At 42.9% G+C, this 17,113-nt stretch overlaps 2 protein-coding genes across 11 annotated transcripts; one reads left to right on the top strand and one right to left on the bottom strand.

Annotated features, from left to right (window-relative positions):
• Positions 1 to 951: 951 nt before the first annotated feature.
• OARD1 (O-acyl-ADP-ribose deacylase 1) lies at positions 952 to 3,365 on the bottom strand. The gene is made up of 6 exons (XM_088534454.1): positions 3,244 to 3,365; positions 2,923 to 2,987; positions 2,222 to 2,366; positions 2,015 to 2,073; positions 1,516 to 1,628; positions 952 to 1,207 (listed from the first exon to the last, which is right to left on the bottom strand). The coding sequence occupies exons 1-6, from the start codon at positions 3,317 to 3,319 to the stop codon at positions 1,105 to 1,107; spliced, it is 561 nt and encodes a 186-aa protein (XP_088390580.1). The 5' UTR covers positions 3,320 to 3,365; the 3' UTR covers positions 952 to 1,104.
• A 2,375-nt stretch (positions 3,366 to 5,740) lies between these two features.
• Positions 5,741 to 14,146, top strand: NFYA (nuclear transcription factor Y subunit alpha). 10 transcript variants are annotated; one of them, XM_088534526.1, is made up of 9 exons: positions 5,741 to 5,818; positions 7,144 to 7,224; positions 9,253 to 9,399; positions 10,611 to 10,742; positions 11,376 to 11,481; positions 11,982 to 12,148; positions 12,949 to 13,122; positions 13,476 to 13,577; positions 13,822 to 14,146. In XM_088534526.1, exons 1-9 carry the CDS (start codon positions 5,744 to 5,746, stop codon positions 13,873 to 13,875), a joined length of 1,038 nt encoding a protein of 345 aa, XP_088390652.1. In that variant the 5' UTR covers positions 5,741 to 5,743; the 3' UTR covers positions 13,876 to 14,146. The 10 variants fall into 10 exon arrangements, with proteins under 10 accessions (XP_088390652.1, XP_010216094.1, XP_010216093.1 ...); XM_010217792.2 differs by having other exon boundaries at positions 7,144 to 7,227; XM_010217791.2 differs by having other exon boundaries at positions 7,141 to 7,224.
• Positions 14,147 to 17,113: the final 2,967 nt, after the last annotated feature.

Below are 17,113 nucleotides of genomic sequence, written 5' to 3'. Positions count from 1 at the left end.
ATTATAGAAACGCTTTTATGCTAACAAGTTCTCTAACCGTTATGCATCGTCTTTACGGTTTTCACCGCACCCGGAAGTGTCCAGCACCTTTGTGGCTGTGCAGCCAAAAGGAAGTTGGGAGGTTGTTATTGTGGGGGTGGCAAATCGAGCAGGAAGGACAGGAAGGTTACACGACAGCCTGCTGGCACTGGAACCAAACATTTACCAATGCTCGGATTAATTTAATGGGCTACTTACTGATCTGCTTTTGCCATTTGGTAAGATCAGGCACCAACCCCCACATAACAGCTAAATACAAATGCAGTAAGAAATTAAGTATGAAAATCAACCCATGAATTTTACAGCACAGTGGGACTTCATATGTGAGGACCCTCAGCAAATAGGGCTCTGTAGACTATGCCAATTAAATACACCTGTAGGCACTTTTCCTGGCTCTACAGCTTTCTCCCTCAAAACCAAGCTTCCCACTACAATACTGCTTGAGCAAATCCAAACACTGGGATGTTTTTTCCACAAGGACAGTGCTCTGATCAGACAGCAGAGTACTGAAAAGCTATTTACTTAACATTGACAGCATGGTTCTTAGCAAGTACAATCTCATAAAAAGTAGTATCTATGTCCAGAAGATAAAAATAATAATTTTTAATCCTTTAAAGAACAAATATATAACCTGCATTCTGTATACAAAGGCTGCAAATCCTTAAGCTAAAGTCATGGGGGCTCCATGGTTCGTCACTACGAACCGGGACAGCAAACCAGCAGGTACCAGGGTGCTCCAGAGCTCTGAGCTGGCCCCGCTCGGGGCTCCAAGCGGAGGCTCCGCGGCTCGTGGAGGACCAGTGACATCTGGTGGCTTGCGAGGACGTGGCACAAACTCGCCAAGGGCTCCCCCAAGCCCCTGCCCCCATCAGAGGATCCCTAAATGCTACATCCCAAACTAGCTGCTCTGAGGTTTGTCTTTTTAAAGCTACTGCCACTGACAATACAAGAGTGAGCTACGCTCAGAAGGAAAATGTGCTCAGCATGCAGTTCCCCCTGATGAGCTGAGAAGTGGACGCTCCTGACTGAGGGCAGGGGAAATAAGGCTGTTTGACAGTGTTTTGATCACAGAGTGTAAACTGTGATCTTAATATCTGTGTCTTCAAACACTTCCCCAAGTATTTCTGAAACTTTATTCCAGTCCAGGCCGTCAAGTCCACATCCAATCCTGGAAAATAAGACACCAACACAACTACAGTGAACTCTTTTGGAGCATGCTGGGAACAACTAGCCCTTCAAACAGCTACTCGGCTCACCAGAAAGCAACATAATACAGTTAAAAAGTGGAAATAATCAAGCCTGAATGTTTTGCTATCATTTAACTTCACTGAAAAATACAAACTCCATTTGCACAACTGAAGAGTTCTATCGAAGCGAATACTTGAGCTCTTATTCGATAGCAGGGAATCATCTCTTAAACATTCTTCTGCCCCAGAAACCCTGAGGTGTTTACATGCCAGGACCCCATTTTCTTACCTAGGCATGGAAATGTCAGTAACTCCGTTGCTGAGACAGTGGCTTTTCATGGCTTCTAAACTCTTTCGCATAGTCTCATATGTCGGTTTGTGGGAAACTTTCTCCTTTGTAATCTAGGTACAAACACAGAAGGTCAATCGTGCCGCACGCACCACCACTGCGAACTCTTTTCTCTTTGAAAAGTGCCTTCCACTGAACTCCAAAACCGTAAACCCTGACTTGCTGCTTTGAGCAGTTACTTGGAATAAGAATTAAGAACTATAAATTATAATGGAGCAATATAGCAGCTAAAAGTCTAAACGCACATACCCAAGTTAGCATGGCTTCTCATCTAGGGAGACTAAATGCACCTCAAAATTTTTATTTAGAACATAAAAAAAAAGAAAAAAAAACACAAAAAGGCCCCCAAAACACCAACTACTATAGCCCTTAGCACCACATCTGATAATCTGATATAGCTAAGTTTCATGAAAGCACCCGAGATGCATGTAAATCTCACCAGGTAGTATATGTATCGGTCATCTCTCTGGAGAACTGCCACCTCCCCAGTTTTCTTATCTAAAAAAAAGACCAAGGAGAACTTTTATAAGCAATTAGAATCTAATACCTATTTCCCCCCAGGCCCCAAGTAGCTCAGAATACTTTTATTGCTGGAAATCAAGGTTTGCCCATCAGCTCCTGCATGTCCATCAGGTGCATCACTCACGTTGCTCTAAGAGCTCTTGTACACCTCCAAACTTCTTCTTAAAAATCACTGCTATGCCTGCACCCATGCGACAATCCTCGCTGATGCAATGAGCCAGTGCATCCGTCTGGGGGCACGAGAAAAGGTCCCCCTTAACATTCTTGATCTGAAAAGCAACACAAACAGCAGCGTCAATAAATAATAAAAAGAAAAATAGCTTGTGAGTGCAGATTTAGACAGCAGAATACTTGCAATTAGACAGTCTTGTACAACAAGGAGAACAAGGCCTCAAGATTAAGATAAATTGCAAGTAAAAAGTATAGTTTATGAACCAAACACATCCATGACTGCATTTTCTACTAGTCCACTTATGGAGACCACAGGCCAGCTGCTCAGATCACTTTACAAAATTATGGTTGAGTAAGGAAAGTGACTGAAAACAGAGCACAACTGCTTTACAGCAGACCTCCAGCACACTTCCAGTGCATCAGCGCAAGACAACCCCAGACATTTAGTGACATGGATAAACTCTGTGCTGATGTACAAAATCAGCACCACTGATACAAGCACAGGACCACTGGAAAATTGACAATTACTATGGTAAAACTTGCTGCTTTTCCCACAAAAGCCACACGGTTTAACTGCGCTGTTATGAGGAGGACCAGGAGGTCTCATTTTCAGAGATACACGATAGCAGCCCAGAGAACCCATTTTCTACGCACTCTCTCCCCCTGATCCTTGGCGTGGGTGGCCATGGTAACGTGGGGCTTGGTGAAGGCTTCTTCAGCTGCAAAGACGACAGAGAGAAAGAGTTATTAGGAAGGCCGAGGCAGGCAAAGAGCTGCTGTGCCAAAAGGCAAAGGGCCGAGGCTGCCTCTTGGCGGCGCACGCGGGGCAGAGCCCGGCAAAGCGGCTCCCAGAGCGCCAGCCGCTGAGCTGCGAGGCGGCCCCAGCCCGGGGCTCCCGCAGCAACCAGCACCCGCGGGCCGGGCCCCTTCCCTGCGGCCGCCCAGTGCCCCGAGGAGCCCCTGCGGCGGGCAGACCTGCAGGAGGCGCGCGGAGGAGGGGGTGCCGGGCCGGGCCTCGCGCTACCACAAGCCGCCCCAGCCCGCGCCACATAGGCCCGCACGAGCCGCCCTCCGCGGGGAGACGGAGCGCCAAGATGGCCGACTGCGCCGGCCGCTCTAGCCAGCCCGGCGGAGCGCCTCTCTATGGTGCCCGCCGAGAACATTCCGAAGAGCCGCCTACCCGCGAGCGCATGCGCGGCACGAGCGGGGCGGAGACAAGAGGCGGGTGCGCCGCGGCGGGCGGCGCATGCGCAATGCTGGCCGCAGGGGCCCGGCGGGCCGCGCGCGCTCCCCTCGGCGCAGGCGCAGTGGCCGCGCGCGGGGGGGCGGCGGGCGCTGGGCCGCGGTGCGCGTGCGCCGCGGCCGCCCGCCCCCCTCCCCGCGCCTTTGTTCGGGGTTGGGCGCCATTTTGCGCGGCGGCTGAGTGGAGGCGCTGATTGGGCTTCGGGCGCCGGTGGCGGAGCCAATCAGCGCGGCAGCCGAACCGGGGGAGCGAGGCACGGTGAGCGCGAGCAGCCAATATGGAGCCCCCGCGCGCCGGCCCCAGCGCCGGGATTGGCGGGGCCGAGTGGCCAGTCAGGAGGCCGCTCGCAGGGCCGGGGCCGCCCGGCCGGCGCGGGGCAGCGAGGGCCCGGGGCTGCGGGCGGGAGGGAGGGGGAACCGGGAGGAGAGCGCGGGGGGAGGGGGGCGCGCGGCGATGGCGGCGGGGCCCGCGGCGGCCTTGCCTGTGCGGCGCCGCTGCTGGGACGGGAGCGGCGGGGCCCCGCCCTCCCCCGGGGCTCCGCGGCGGCCCCGCTGGCAGATGGGCCGCGGGCGGCCCGCGCTGCCCCTCCTCCTGCTCCCCTCCCCGCCGTCCCCGCCGTACCCGGGGGCGGGGGGAGCCGCCGCCGCGCGCGGCACCTGGACAGCAAAGGCGGCGGGGGAAGTCGCCTCCGGCTGCGGCAGCGAGGGGCCCGGCCCGCCGCGACCGACCTCCCGCCTGCCAGGAAACAGGCACGGCCCCGGGTGACCCCCGGCCGCGGCGGGAGGTCAGGGCAGAGCGCGGGCCGCGGGCCGGCCTGCCCGCGCGGCCGTGCCCTCCCCTGCAGGGCAGCGCCCGGCGGCGCCTCCCGGGTCGACGCGCGCAGATAACGTCCATGCACGGGTACACAACATGCCCGGAGCGCCGGAGCCAGCGGGAGGGCGGCCGCGCTGCCGCTACCGCTCACATCCACAGTGCAGTGGGCCAGAGCAGCTGGCTCTAGCGGGGAGGAGGATGCGGGGCCTCCGCGCAGCCTGCGGGCCACGCGCGAGCCCCCCGCTGGGGCTGGGAGCGCAGCGCCTGCAGCGCGGCCAGTGCTGCCAGGGAGCAAACGGGGGTCTGGGAGGGGGTCTGAGGAGTGTTCCTGAACGTAAGCGGGTCCGCACTAAATTCCGGGTTGTGGTAGTAGGGAAACCAGAAAGCTTCTGGCCTGTAACATTTAGCGGCATCTGGCACTTGCTGCTGAAAGGCTTCCACAAAGAATGAAACGCGGGAGCGGTTTTCTGCAGTTTTCTGACAGACTAGCAGGCTGCTAGGGAAGAGATGAAGCGTGCAAAGAGCAGGATATACGAGAGGTGTCATGACCGTAGTAACCACAAAAACTATTATGGTTTGTGGAAGTTGTGATTGAATCTTAGGTGCATATCTTTGAAAATTTTCCTTCTGCCTTAAGCTTTGAAGGCGAAGGTCACAGACTGCTTTTCCACTAGTGTAACAGGTATGTTTTCAGCCATAGCATAAAACAAATCCCTCATTAAAAGCAATGGTAAGAAATCTCCCTTTGTAGATCAACTACAAAGAGAAGAAGTGTGGGGAAGAAAGGTAATGGAACTAGTGTTCTTCATATGTCTAGGCAAGGCTCTGAGAAAGGAGAGGTAGGAAAAGGATGGAAGCAGTGAGAAGTCTGCTGGCTATTTCCAAATTATACAAAAGTGGGAGGAGAAGGGAGAGATGCAAGGAAGGAGCACTGCGTAACTGGGAAGGAGAGACCATTCTGCTTAGCCTTCTTGAATTCTTGAAACGTAGCTTGGTTTTGCACCCCCCAGTCAGAGTAGGCAGCTGCCCACAGCGCAGAGTATGCGCGCCCAAGGGAACACAGGCACGGAGTAGGAAGAGGTGCATCTGCTCTTTGATGTGCTGAACGTTACTGGCAGAGCTGACCCCGAGGCCACGTCTGGTGCTCGGGCAAGTTATGTGCTACCGGAATTAAAATACTTGTTACTAGATGAAAACTAGGTGATGTTACGATAGAGGTAGGTCCTTGATTAAACAGCGGTTACTCCTGTGTGGTTTGACCAAAGCATGTCATCTCAGTGTCGCGAGATGGTTTGCTTTTCAGTTATTGTAAGATAATACTAATCTTGAAACCTTGGGAAAATAATCCCATGCTTTTTTTTTCCCTTGTCTTGCCAGAATTGGAGACTGAGGTGCGCTGTGTAGAGCAGTTGAAGAGCAATGGAGCAGTACACAACAAATAGCAACAGCTCCACAGAGCAGATTGTTGTGCAGGCTGGGCAGATTCAGCAACAGGTATGGAAAGTTATTGGAATGGCTGAGCTGGCATTCCCACTGCTTAGCTATAAACTCTTCTGTACTTCTTTTTTCTGCTCATATGTCTATATTGCACAGAGCCGGCAGGATGCTTCCTGGTGCGAGCTGGATGTGTGTTTATCTGACTTATGTTACTGATCAGTGGTCTTGTTTATCAATGAAATCTATGTGTTTTTAATCTCCATTAATTTAATAGAATTAGAAGTATGTAAGTTAACAAGTTTTGGTGGAGTAGGGACTTCACAAATTGGCAGCAATATGTAGCAAACAGCAAATACTTCTTTTGGTTTGTTACATCTGATGTTTTAATTCAGAGAATTTTTTTTGTTTAAGCGATGCAAATGAATGAGACACTGTAGGTTATATTTGCAGTAAGATGATATGTTTGCTTTGTTATTACTCTGTTTGAGTGTTTGATGGGAACAGGCTGCAACCAGTGTTCTCCCACTGAGTTTAGTGGAGATTAACTCTTTCAGCAAGAACAAGACTATAGCTGAGTTTAAAAAATAACAAGTTAAAATTGCCAAAAATTCTGGTACTGCTTTCAGCAGGTGACCAAAGATTAAAGTATTTGGTTTTACTGGTATTTTTAAATAGATGGAAGGTAAAAACATACCTTAATTTGTTGAATTTTTCATATGTGTTCTCAAATGCTCTCCTGTGTTGCACTGCAAGAGAAACTTTCAAATGGGCCAACTGCAGTTCAGCTTTTACAGATGTCCTTCATATCCCAACTGCTAACATAGTTAACAGAGATTATTTTGGTACTCTTACTAAAGAGGCTAAAGATAGACTAGGCTTTCGGATTTAACTGCTCTTTCAAATTTGCAAGATTGTCCTTCAAGGTCAGTGGTGGAATATTTTGATGTGGGGGTTACACAGATGAAGCTTAGTCTGTAGTTACCTGTGCCACTGTCCTGCACACAAAGGAATTTATGGCCTTCACTGATCAAACAAAAATCTGGAATCCCTTCACCATAAGAAGCTCAGACAGTGAAGAGGAAGCCTAGGTGGAACGGTCGCATACTAAAACAGTGAAGCAAAGATTTTAAATTCAAAAAAAAAAATCCCAACAGTCATATTCTGTGTAACTCCTCTTTGTTTAGGGTTGTTGCAGCTGTCAGTATGCCTATGCAGATTTGCGAGTGTTCCAATCTTAGGTTTGCTAAACATATCCATGTACCTTCTGTTCCAAGAGCAGTGTATGTAAATTTTAAATCCATCCTCATCCAGCAAAGTGTGGTTGTCTCTTCCGAGCTGTGCATTTGCGTGTTTCAAGCTATTCCTGTTCCTATTCCCAGCAGCAGGGTGGTGTCACTGCTGTCCAGCTGCAGACTGAGGCCCAGGTGGCATCCGCCTCAGGCCAGCAAGTCCAGACCCTCCAGGTAGTGGTGATCTCTCTAATTGTGTTTGTGAGCACTGCATGACTCTCCCCATCACCACATATCTAATGCTGTGTTTCTACCAGGGTTTGAAATAGGAAAATTGGTGGCCAAAAGCAGCTGTGCTTTTTTGCTAGTTGTTTGTTCTTGAAGAAAAGGTTATAGCTTTTCCTTGCATCTCAAGTGGATGTCAGAAACCCCAATCCATTCATTAATTTCTGCTGCTGTAATTATGAAAGTGAATTGAAATGGAACTCTAACAGAAGTAACATCCTGCAGTCCAGAGAGGTAACTCAAGAGATACAGCCCCAGTCTTCTGTACAATTTCAAAAATAAGAGATTTCTGCTATCCAGTGTGATAAGTTTTTTTTTGTATCTATACTATATGGAAAGAAGCCAGGGACAGAGTGTGTGACCACCAGCCTGAAGAGTGAAACTTCTTGATCTCTGATTATAAAGGGCAACTGAGGGCCATACTTGGTCCTGCGGGACTGAGATACCTGATTTCTTACTTACAATTTGAACAATACAGGAAAATCCAGGAGAGTCATTTAGCGTAACAGTAAATATGTTACAGATCAGAAAGAAAGGCAAGATTATTTCAAACCCTGATGTGTTTTGATGCAAGTCTCTTGCAAGCTTCATCTCATTAGATCATGCAGGAAGCTTTCAAAGGAGCTGAGAAAGCCTGGACAGTTCTAGCAATTTAGTAGAGCTTCTTCACTTGGTATTTTGTTTTTATTAGTGTATTTGATTTTTAAACCCTTCAGAAGAAGGAAATTCCGGAAGGCTAGAATGGTCTTGCCAGATGTGAAATTAAACACAGCATTTTTTATGTTCAGAGTTAAAATAGAAGAAAAAAAAAAAAAAAAAAAAGGCTGACTTGGATTGCTTGGCTCTGTGGCCTCCTAGTCTCATACTGCAATGTTTGCTTTCCTCTTGCTTGCTCTAATACATTAACAAGAATCCTGGAATTGATCATTTTCTTTCTACTCATTGGACATTGAACTGCTGACTATGTTTCTCTCTGGCTGACGTGAGCATGCCTGTATCTCTCTATTTGGGTTGTAATTCAAAACAAGTACTACCAGTTGTGTTAGTGGCAGACCTGAACAGTCTAGCAGGGGTATTAGGTGACCTGTAAAGACAGAATATTCTCTTTCGGGCTTCCATTGTTAAAGTAACGTAATGGTTGTTTCTTTAGATTTGTTAGCATATAACTCACTATGGGTTTTGACCTATGCAAAGTGAACCTTTATTTTAAGTAATTCAGTAGGGATGGAAAATTAGTACTGATACTTTATTTAATGAACCCACCTAATGGAGGTGGGTTCATGAGTAAGCTTTGGTTGGTATTGAAGGTTCTATAATGGAGGTAGGTCGTGGCCACTCCCATTATAAATTTTGGTTATTGCATACTCTTAAAGTTTTCAGGTAGAAAAAAAAAGAGACTTTTTTCTCCTTACTGAACTACAGTTTGTGCTGTCATGTTAATAACTTCACTTCATAACCATGAAAAGATTCTTTTAAGAACATCACGGGCCCTGTATCAGTTATGGAATGGTGATGTAAGAATATAATTGGAGGGAGCTGAACTACTTCAGAATCTCTCTTAGGATAACTTATTTAGAGCTTTTTCTCATTAAGAAACCCAACTGAAGATTTCTAATAGTGTTGCGGATAATGAAGCTTCTTTTCCTTTCCTTCACTCTCAGGCTGTGCATGAAGAAAGTCACTGTATCTGGACAGTTTATCTGTGTATTTCATACTTTGTTGCAATTGAGCTTGGAATTTTTGGTTATACTGTGACAGAAAACAGATAGTTTACAGAATGCGTCAGTGTAACATGGAGAAAGTTTTAGCAATTAAAGATAGTTGATGCTGATTATGAACCCAGTTTAGCTCAGTTTCTCTGGCCACTGCAGTAAAATAGGTAAGCATTCAGCTTGAGGTAGCAGCCGCTCTGTTTCTGGTTTTGTGTCATGAAACTTTTTTCATTGTTCTGTTTGTTTTTTTCCTGCCGTTTTCTAGGTGCAGGGTCAGCCGCTCATGGTACAAGTCAGCGGGGGTCAGCTGATCACCTCCACCGGGCAGCCCATCATGGTGCAGGCCGTGCCGGGCGGGCAGGGCCAGACCATCATGCAAGTCCCCGTTTCTGGAACACAGGGCCTGCAGCAGGTGAGTTAATTCTCATTTTATTAAAGACAGATCACAAAGAATGAGCGATGAAGTTCTCACCTTGCCAGCTAGAGTGTATTTGCCTTTGGGACTGTTAAAATAGGCTGGACAAAGATCATTTTTCTCCAGCTATGGAACTGTCACAGTGAGCTGCATGTTAAAAATTAAACTAAACTTATTTTTGTATTTGATATTGTATTTTATGGGATGGTGCAGACCTTTTAAATGAAATCCATTAAAATACAGCTAGAACTTTCTTTTTTTGCACAGTTAGCTGGCTATTACATTATATGGTTCACTAAAGAGGTTTTTATTTTTCTTTTTTGCAATGAAAGTTTCTTGAAAATTATATTTGCATTGGAGTTCATCTAATATATGATGTATGGAGCTGAATTTAAACTTTCCTATTAAACAGAAAGTAATGGTTTAGAAAAATATATGATGGATTATTAATAATTATTATTTTGAAACATTTATTCAATGGACAGTTTTTAAACATAAGCAAGTGCTTGATATGTATTACTCAAAAGTGTTTTGGTTATTTGAGAATGGGATTTAGGAATCAAGTTCAGCACAGCCAAGGAAGGCACATGATGTCTTGGTGTTTTGAGAGGATTAATTGAATGTTTACATTTCCTTTGTAAAAGGCACTATTTGTGTTCCGTTCTCTACAGCCTGTCTGTTGGAGAAAGCCTTATAACTTTTTTTTTTTTTTTTTTTTTTTTAGCAGAAGCTGCATATTTTAGTTCCTTTTTTTTTCTTTTTAATCTTAAGAACTCTTCCAAATAATTGGTGGAAAAAGTTCCCTGCAAAGCTGAAGAAAATTTTTATTTATATAAGGGCATATGAGTCTTAGTCCTCTTTTCTTCCTTTGACCTGAATATTGTTATTCCTAGTTTCATGCAAATAATTTATTTCTTTGACCATTTTATTGTGTAAGCAGTGGAAAACTGCTGGGGCCTGATGACACCAGCGTGTTGTATTTCCTCTATTCTGTATGGTCCTGCCTGCTCTTGTATCAGTGATTGCTGTGTCACAGAGAGGAATAAATCGGAACTCTTTCTAATTTAAAATGGAAAAAGAGAAGATCCAGTGCTTGCCTTTTCTTGGCAATAGTATGTTGTCCTCGGAGCTGATTCGGTAATGCTGAGGCCAAGGAGGGAGAAACAAGAGGCATAGTTAATGTTCCTTTCTGACTCTTTCTTCCACAGATTCAGTTGGTCCAGCCAGGTCAGATTCAGATTCAAGGTGGGCAGGCTGTGCAGGTACAGGGGCAGCAGGGCCAGACCCAGCAGATCATTATACAGCAGCCACAGACTGCAGTTACTGCTGGCCAGACACAGGTAACTGCACCAGCATGAAAGGATTTTCTTGAGAGGAATAGGAAGAGAAACTTGACAAATAACTTAAGATGTGGTTAAGTGAAAAGGAAGTAAAAGAATTTATTAATATTGAGGAGAACTTTAGAATAAAATTAATATTTTCATGGTGTTTTAACATATAAGTCTGGGGCAGAATAAGTAGACTGCATGTTATTATCAATTGGGTTTCTCTGTTTTGTTTCATGACTGTTTAACTAAATGTTGAAGTTTAGAGACATGAAGTACTGCTAATTTTAAACTTCTCTCATTTTGTGAAAGCATCTAGTCATACCTGCTTTTCTGTTCAGGACCAAAATTAAATTTTTGAGCAGAACAATCCTTCCTTTAACATGTGCTTAGTCAGATACAAAGCCTATGATTTTTTGTTTGTTTTGTTTGTTTTTAATATTAAATACTAAGCTATTAAAATAAGTTTGTTCAAGTACTTAATCTGCAGTTCATCTGGTTTGTGTTCCATCCTATTTCTTTACGCTGATAATACAGCAAAAGAAATAAGTGCCTGAAACACCCTGAACACTATGTGTAATCTACAGGAATTTTAAAATTTAGGAAATAAACAATTTGTAAGTTTAATGTGTTGTTTGTTTTGTTTAGACCCAGCAACAAATAGCAGTTCAAGGGCAACAGGTAGCGCAAACAGCTGAAGGCCAGACCATTGTCTATCAGCCTGTTAATGCTGATGGAACCATTCTTCAACAAGGTATGAGCTCTAATGGGAAAAAGATCCTGACCTATTCATACCAGTTTTGTAGGTTTTTACTGCCTTGTGTTATCAAAGGAAAAAATGAGAAACAGTGCTGACAGTGCCAAAGATTGACAAAATGAATGGAAGAAGGAATGTTTACATTATTCAGCCAGCTTTTAAACACAGAAAATATCTTCTCTTCCTTGGCAAGGGCTATTAGAATAGGAGCACTTAGGTTTGCTTTTGAGCCTTAGAATGTGATCTGTACTCTTTGGCTGGGATTTCTGCTCAGATGACAAAACTAAAACAAATCCAAAAAAAAAAAAAAAAAAAAAAGTAAGTATGAGGACCAGGTGATGTAATAAATAGTAACAACTATTAATATGCAATGCTTTTAAAAATCCTTTTGCATGTTATGGAAGGGTGAGTGAATGAAAATAGAAGTGGGACTAATGGTGTTCCCTTCTTTCTGTGTGCGTGTTTTTGTTTTTCTTTTGTGTTTTATTTTCTTAAAGTTACAGTCCCTGTTACAGGCATGATCACCATCCCAGCAGCCAGTTTGGCTGGAGCTCAAATTGTCCAGACGGGAGCCAACACCAATACAACCAGCAGTGGACAAGGGACTGTGACAGTGACGCTACCAGTTGCTGGAAATGTTGTCAATTCAGGGGGAATGGTTATGGTATGTTCTTAATTTTCTGTTGTTTAAAGGTTGAGCTTTAAGATGCCTGTGCACAAATGTTTGAGATCCACATCAACTTAATACAGGTCCTCTTATCAGTAGCTATCATTAGTTTAAAATTTAAATGATATATATTTTCAGCTTTAATGACACCTTTTCCTAATGTAAAGTATATATTCTATGCTTTTTTCTATACTGGATTATGGAGTTCCAAAATATACAAACTGAAATTTAAAATAAGCTCTAAAGTAATAAGCAGAGGTTTGAAAAGACTGAAGAAAATACTACTTTTTTTCGAGGATGTCTTAGTATTTGGTTTTGTGACTCTTAAGAAGGCCTTTCCAGCACATTCTTATTTCTTTTTTGTGAGATCCATTTTAACTTGAATTTTATTTTTCATCTCCACTAGAGGTCAGCAGTTCTATAAGTTGTATTTGCTTGAGAAGTGTTTAAAAATAATTATATAAATGAAGCAAGTGATAACCACACAAAAGGAGAGAAAATGGACATATCTTCTTTGCCTGTGTACAAGAAGCAGTAATGTGGTCATTGAACTGTATAATGTGTTGATATGTTACTATTACCAGAAAAAAAGCAAGCACAAGTTATGTGCAGTTATTTGTTTAAACGTATTATGTGGTTTGACACCAAATTTCTTACTGCTTTTAATGTAAAGCGGAGTTGCATTATCTGAAGAAAAGTTATACACTTCGCATTTAAACTTACTCTTGCATTTAGAAGTTTTTGAATGCACTTCATCTTCTGAGCCACAGGTACTAAAAGCCTTCTTCTCTCTACAGATGGTACCTGGAGCTGGATCAGTACCAGCTATCCAGAGAATACCTTTGCCTGGAGCAGAAATGCTGGAAGAAGAGCCACTCTATGTAAATGCTAAGCAGTATCACCGGATCCTAAAGAGGAGGCAGGCACGAGCTAAGCTTGAAGCTGAGGGAAAAATTCCCAAAGAAAGAAGGGTGAGATTGTAACTCAGATTTAATATAGGCTTGTTGTATGGGAAAGACACAGAAAACCTCTCCTGGAAAAAATGGAATTAAAATCTAAGTGTCTGTCTTCTGTTTTTGTTCATAATCTATATCAGAGTATTTCCTCGGAGTACCTTAGTGACAGTCCTGTTGCTTTCCATGCTTTTAGTTGTTGAATATATATGTATGAATGTATATGCATTGTATTGCAAAAAGGCATTTACTATAAGCACTGGGCAGTCTTTTTCAGTGGTCAGGGACTTCCCTATGTTCTCATTTACTGAAAGTATTGAACTTGAAATAGTAGGCTGATCTCATTAGACTTTTCTTCTGTATTGTTATAGAAATACTTGCATGAGTCTCGGCACCGTCATGCCATGGCCAGGAAGCGGGGAGAAGGTGGACGTTTCTTCTCACCAAAGGAAAAAGATAGCACACACATGCAGGTAATTAGAGGTTCCTTCTTTGGACAGCTGACACGTTCAGTTCTTCACAATATACTTTAGGGTTGTTTATTAAAATATATATAACGTAATTCTTTTCTGCTCCGCTGTAAAACCTAGCTTAAGATGTGATGTATAGAGATAAAGGGAGGGAGTAGAGGAATCTTTTGATGAAGGGAGTTGTGCCTGATTCTGTGTGGAATGTAACTGCTGAAGTTACAACATCATATATGTTTTGTATCTGTAGGATCCATCTCAGGCCAGTGAAGAAGCAATGACACAGATGATAAGAGTTTCTTAACTGCTGCTTAAAGAAGAAAATAACTGAATAAAATTCCTGTCCCTCCTACAAGTCTGTCCTACCTTACCAGTGTATCAAGCAAGTCTTTTCAATGGGACAATCACCACATCACAGCCTATCCTTTTCTACAGAACAAACACCACTTTTTTTTCAGTATGTGGCTGAGATTTTAACTGCAGTGGACTCAACAAATAGAAACTTAATGACTTCACTGGTATACTCTTCTGATCCAGCGCAGGGATTTCAAAGTCCGACTGCTCATGCCTACGTGGTTATTTTTTCTGTTGGTTGGGGTTTTGTTTGTTTTCTTTAAAAAGAAAAACTTTGATTGGCTGTGGGTGACAGTGCCACTGACTTTGGTGATCAGCAATAACTCTGGCATGCTGAAGCAGGGCCGGCAAAGACCTGTTGGAGTTATGGACCTTCTGTACAGAGACATAATTCAGCTTATAGTAACAAGCACTGGCTTCTCCACAGTGCTTTGTTTTCCCAGTAAAGACTTGTTATTTACATCCACCCTTTACAACTTTGTACCTGCTATCAAATGAACTGTTCGTTGCTGTTACTTTTGCACTTCTGAAACTGGAAAAACTGAAGGGGGTTCTATTAAGCTCCATCCTGTGAGATACGTAAACAGCAAGCTCTTCTCTGGGAAAAGTTCGGCCATCCAGTCAAAATGAGAGAGATAGTTCAAGATTACTACCCAACTTGATATATTGCATATCTGTCCCAAGGAAAAAATGAGGAGAGTTACTGATGTGAGTGTAAAAGTGTAATTAGAAAAAGCAATCTGTGTAGGTGTTTTTTGATATGTTTATTGCCAATAATTGACACTTTGGAAGAAAAGCAGATGCTAGTATAAAAAGGATCAAATCTTTTAAGTGAGTCTTTTCTAAAGTTTTTTTCTTTTTTTCAGTCTTCCTTCTAGCTTGCCAGTGCAGTGCTTGGTTCCTCCAAATGAAATAATATCCGCAATATCAGCATGATAGGACTTGACCATCTTTGTGAGTGTTTGCTGATATTAGTTCTGCAATTCTGTCATGCTACAAAGAGTGAGGGATTGTTTCATGACAACAGAAACACAGGACAATTAACTTGGCTTATTCTGATGTAATTGAAGGATTGTTAAGCAAACGAAGACAAGAATTGATAAATCTTTCAGACTTTTTACAGAATACTAACTTTTAGATAAAAGTAGCACTTAAGAATGAGAAAAACATGCTTCTTTTTTTAAAAAGCATTTTTCATGACCTTTAGCTGGCTTCTGGATTAATACTTCAATCTTTATCTTTAATTTAGTAGCTAATTATATATTTCAAATGTGGTACACCTTACTTAAAATGTCATTGGAGCCTCAAGTTCTTCAGTCTTCTAAAAGGTGACAGGTGCATCTTTCCATCACCTTTTCCTCTACCTTGAATGAGTTATGTGGACTGGCTGTATATCACCTGCATGCTGTAGTTCCATCTCTTTCAAAATTGTGTCTACTGCAATTAAATTGTGCCACTGCAGTTAAGTATGGACTTGGAAGCAGAATGGAGGAAAAATAGTACTGGAAGGGTATAAAAAAAATCAGAGCAATCAAACTTCTATTTACTTTGGATAAAAGACAAATGCTGAAGCTAAAAGAGCAAAAACAGATGGGAAAGAATGCAAGAGGAGCAAGAAGAAACAGGGAGAAGTGTTTGATGCTGCATTCTGTGGGGGAGAGCATGCCTGCCTACATATTAAGGAAGGCAACGTTAAGTCAGCAATCTGTGAAGGTACATAGACTCTTGCCATTGAAAATACAAAGAAGAAATGCAGATTTAGCATTTCTAAATGCCTAGATTTAGGCAGCTGCATTTTTTAAATTGATTCAAGCTCTCCAATGCTGATTTTTTAGTTTCATGTTCTTAGTGTTACCACAGTTAACATTGTAACTTAAAGCTGAGCAGGAAGCTCCGTTACACTCAAGTGAAACTTGCAGCTTTGGGAGGAGGTGGAAGCCAAGTTCTTCATATGCAAATAAAGGAATCTTTCTATTGTCTTAAATTATATTAGCAATCTATTATGGTGGTGACAAATTTTGCATTTTAACTTCTGTGTTTTTCTTTTAAATTAGTCAAAAGGCATTTGGTTACCTCTGTTGCATATCTGGCAACTTTGGTGCCTTTGGTTGCTTTCGCCTTAAACTACTTAGCCGATTAGAGCATGGTGCTTATTTTTTTCAGTTGACAACTATGAAATCCTCACCTAGCATTTCTTGTGAGGTCATCCATTTCAGGAAAAAGTTAGCTCTTCTAGTGAAGGAATAGTGAAATTTTTGCTTTAGTTGAGTTTACAGCATTATTGTAAATACTTTTTAAGAGCATCTGTACATTTTGTCAATCTAGAGCATTCATGGGCTGGAGGAGTATTTCTGTGCTGGAATAAGACAGCCGCTCCATAACATTTCTGCTCTTTAACTGACAGCTCACCTCTGTCCCGAAGACCCCCTCCAGCAGCTGGAAGTTAGGGAAGCAGAGATTATTGCTCTGAATTATTTTTTTTAACTTGAATAATTACTTGTTTTCTAAATCTGTAAACTTGTTCAAAACACCTGAAACTTTTCCCAGTAAGCCCTTCATATATACATTCTCTGATCTGTTGTAGAATATGTATTAAGACCTATGAATTTGTGTTATGTAGGAAGTCTTATTGTTAATACTTTCATTAGTGATGTGAAAGCCTGAGTGCTACTGTCATATTTTTCATCTACTTTGGGTTACATGTATTCACTTCTAAAAAAAAGTAGTGTTTGCTTGCTGAGATTGGAGATACCAGTCAATACCATGTTACCAAAAAGTCCACTTTGTTCTCTTGGGTGAATTCATAAAATTGGAAACATCACCAAACTCAAACCTCTGTGAATTGGCAAAAAAAAAAAAAAAAAGGCACTTTAGAAGTGCATAAAAGAGTGATGAGGATAAAAGTGATGAGGATAAAAGAATGAGCTTGGTGAGAATGAAAAATATGGTCAATTGACCCAGCAAATACTGGAGCAGTGAACCTATCAAAAACCAGTTTTATGCAAGTGTAAAGAATGGGGTTTGGCAAACGGTCCTCAAATGATGCTAAATGGCTTCAAGGCTTTGCATGCTTAGAGGAAAGAAAGGTGAGGAAAAAAACTCTTACTTTGTGAATGGGGGGGTACTGAGATTTGCGTAATGTAAGGCAAAGTTTGTATATAGTTAAAAGTTTATAATTTTTTTTATAT

Source organism: Tinamus guttatus, unplaced genomic scaffold (genome assembly GCF_059628265.1).
Source record: "Tinamus guttatus ecotype Peru unplaced genomic scaffold, ASM5962826v1 Tinamus_guttatus_pri_ptg000563l, whole genome shotgun sequence".
Lineage (NCBI taxonomy): Eukaryota > Metazoa > Chordata > Aves > Tinamiformes > Tinamidae > Tinamus > Tinamus guttatus.
Note: the sequence above shows the minus strand (reverse complement) of the source record. Positions and strands in the feature narration are given on the sequence as shown.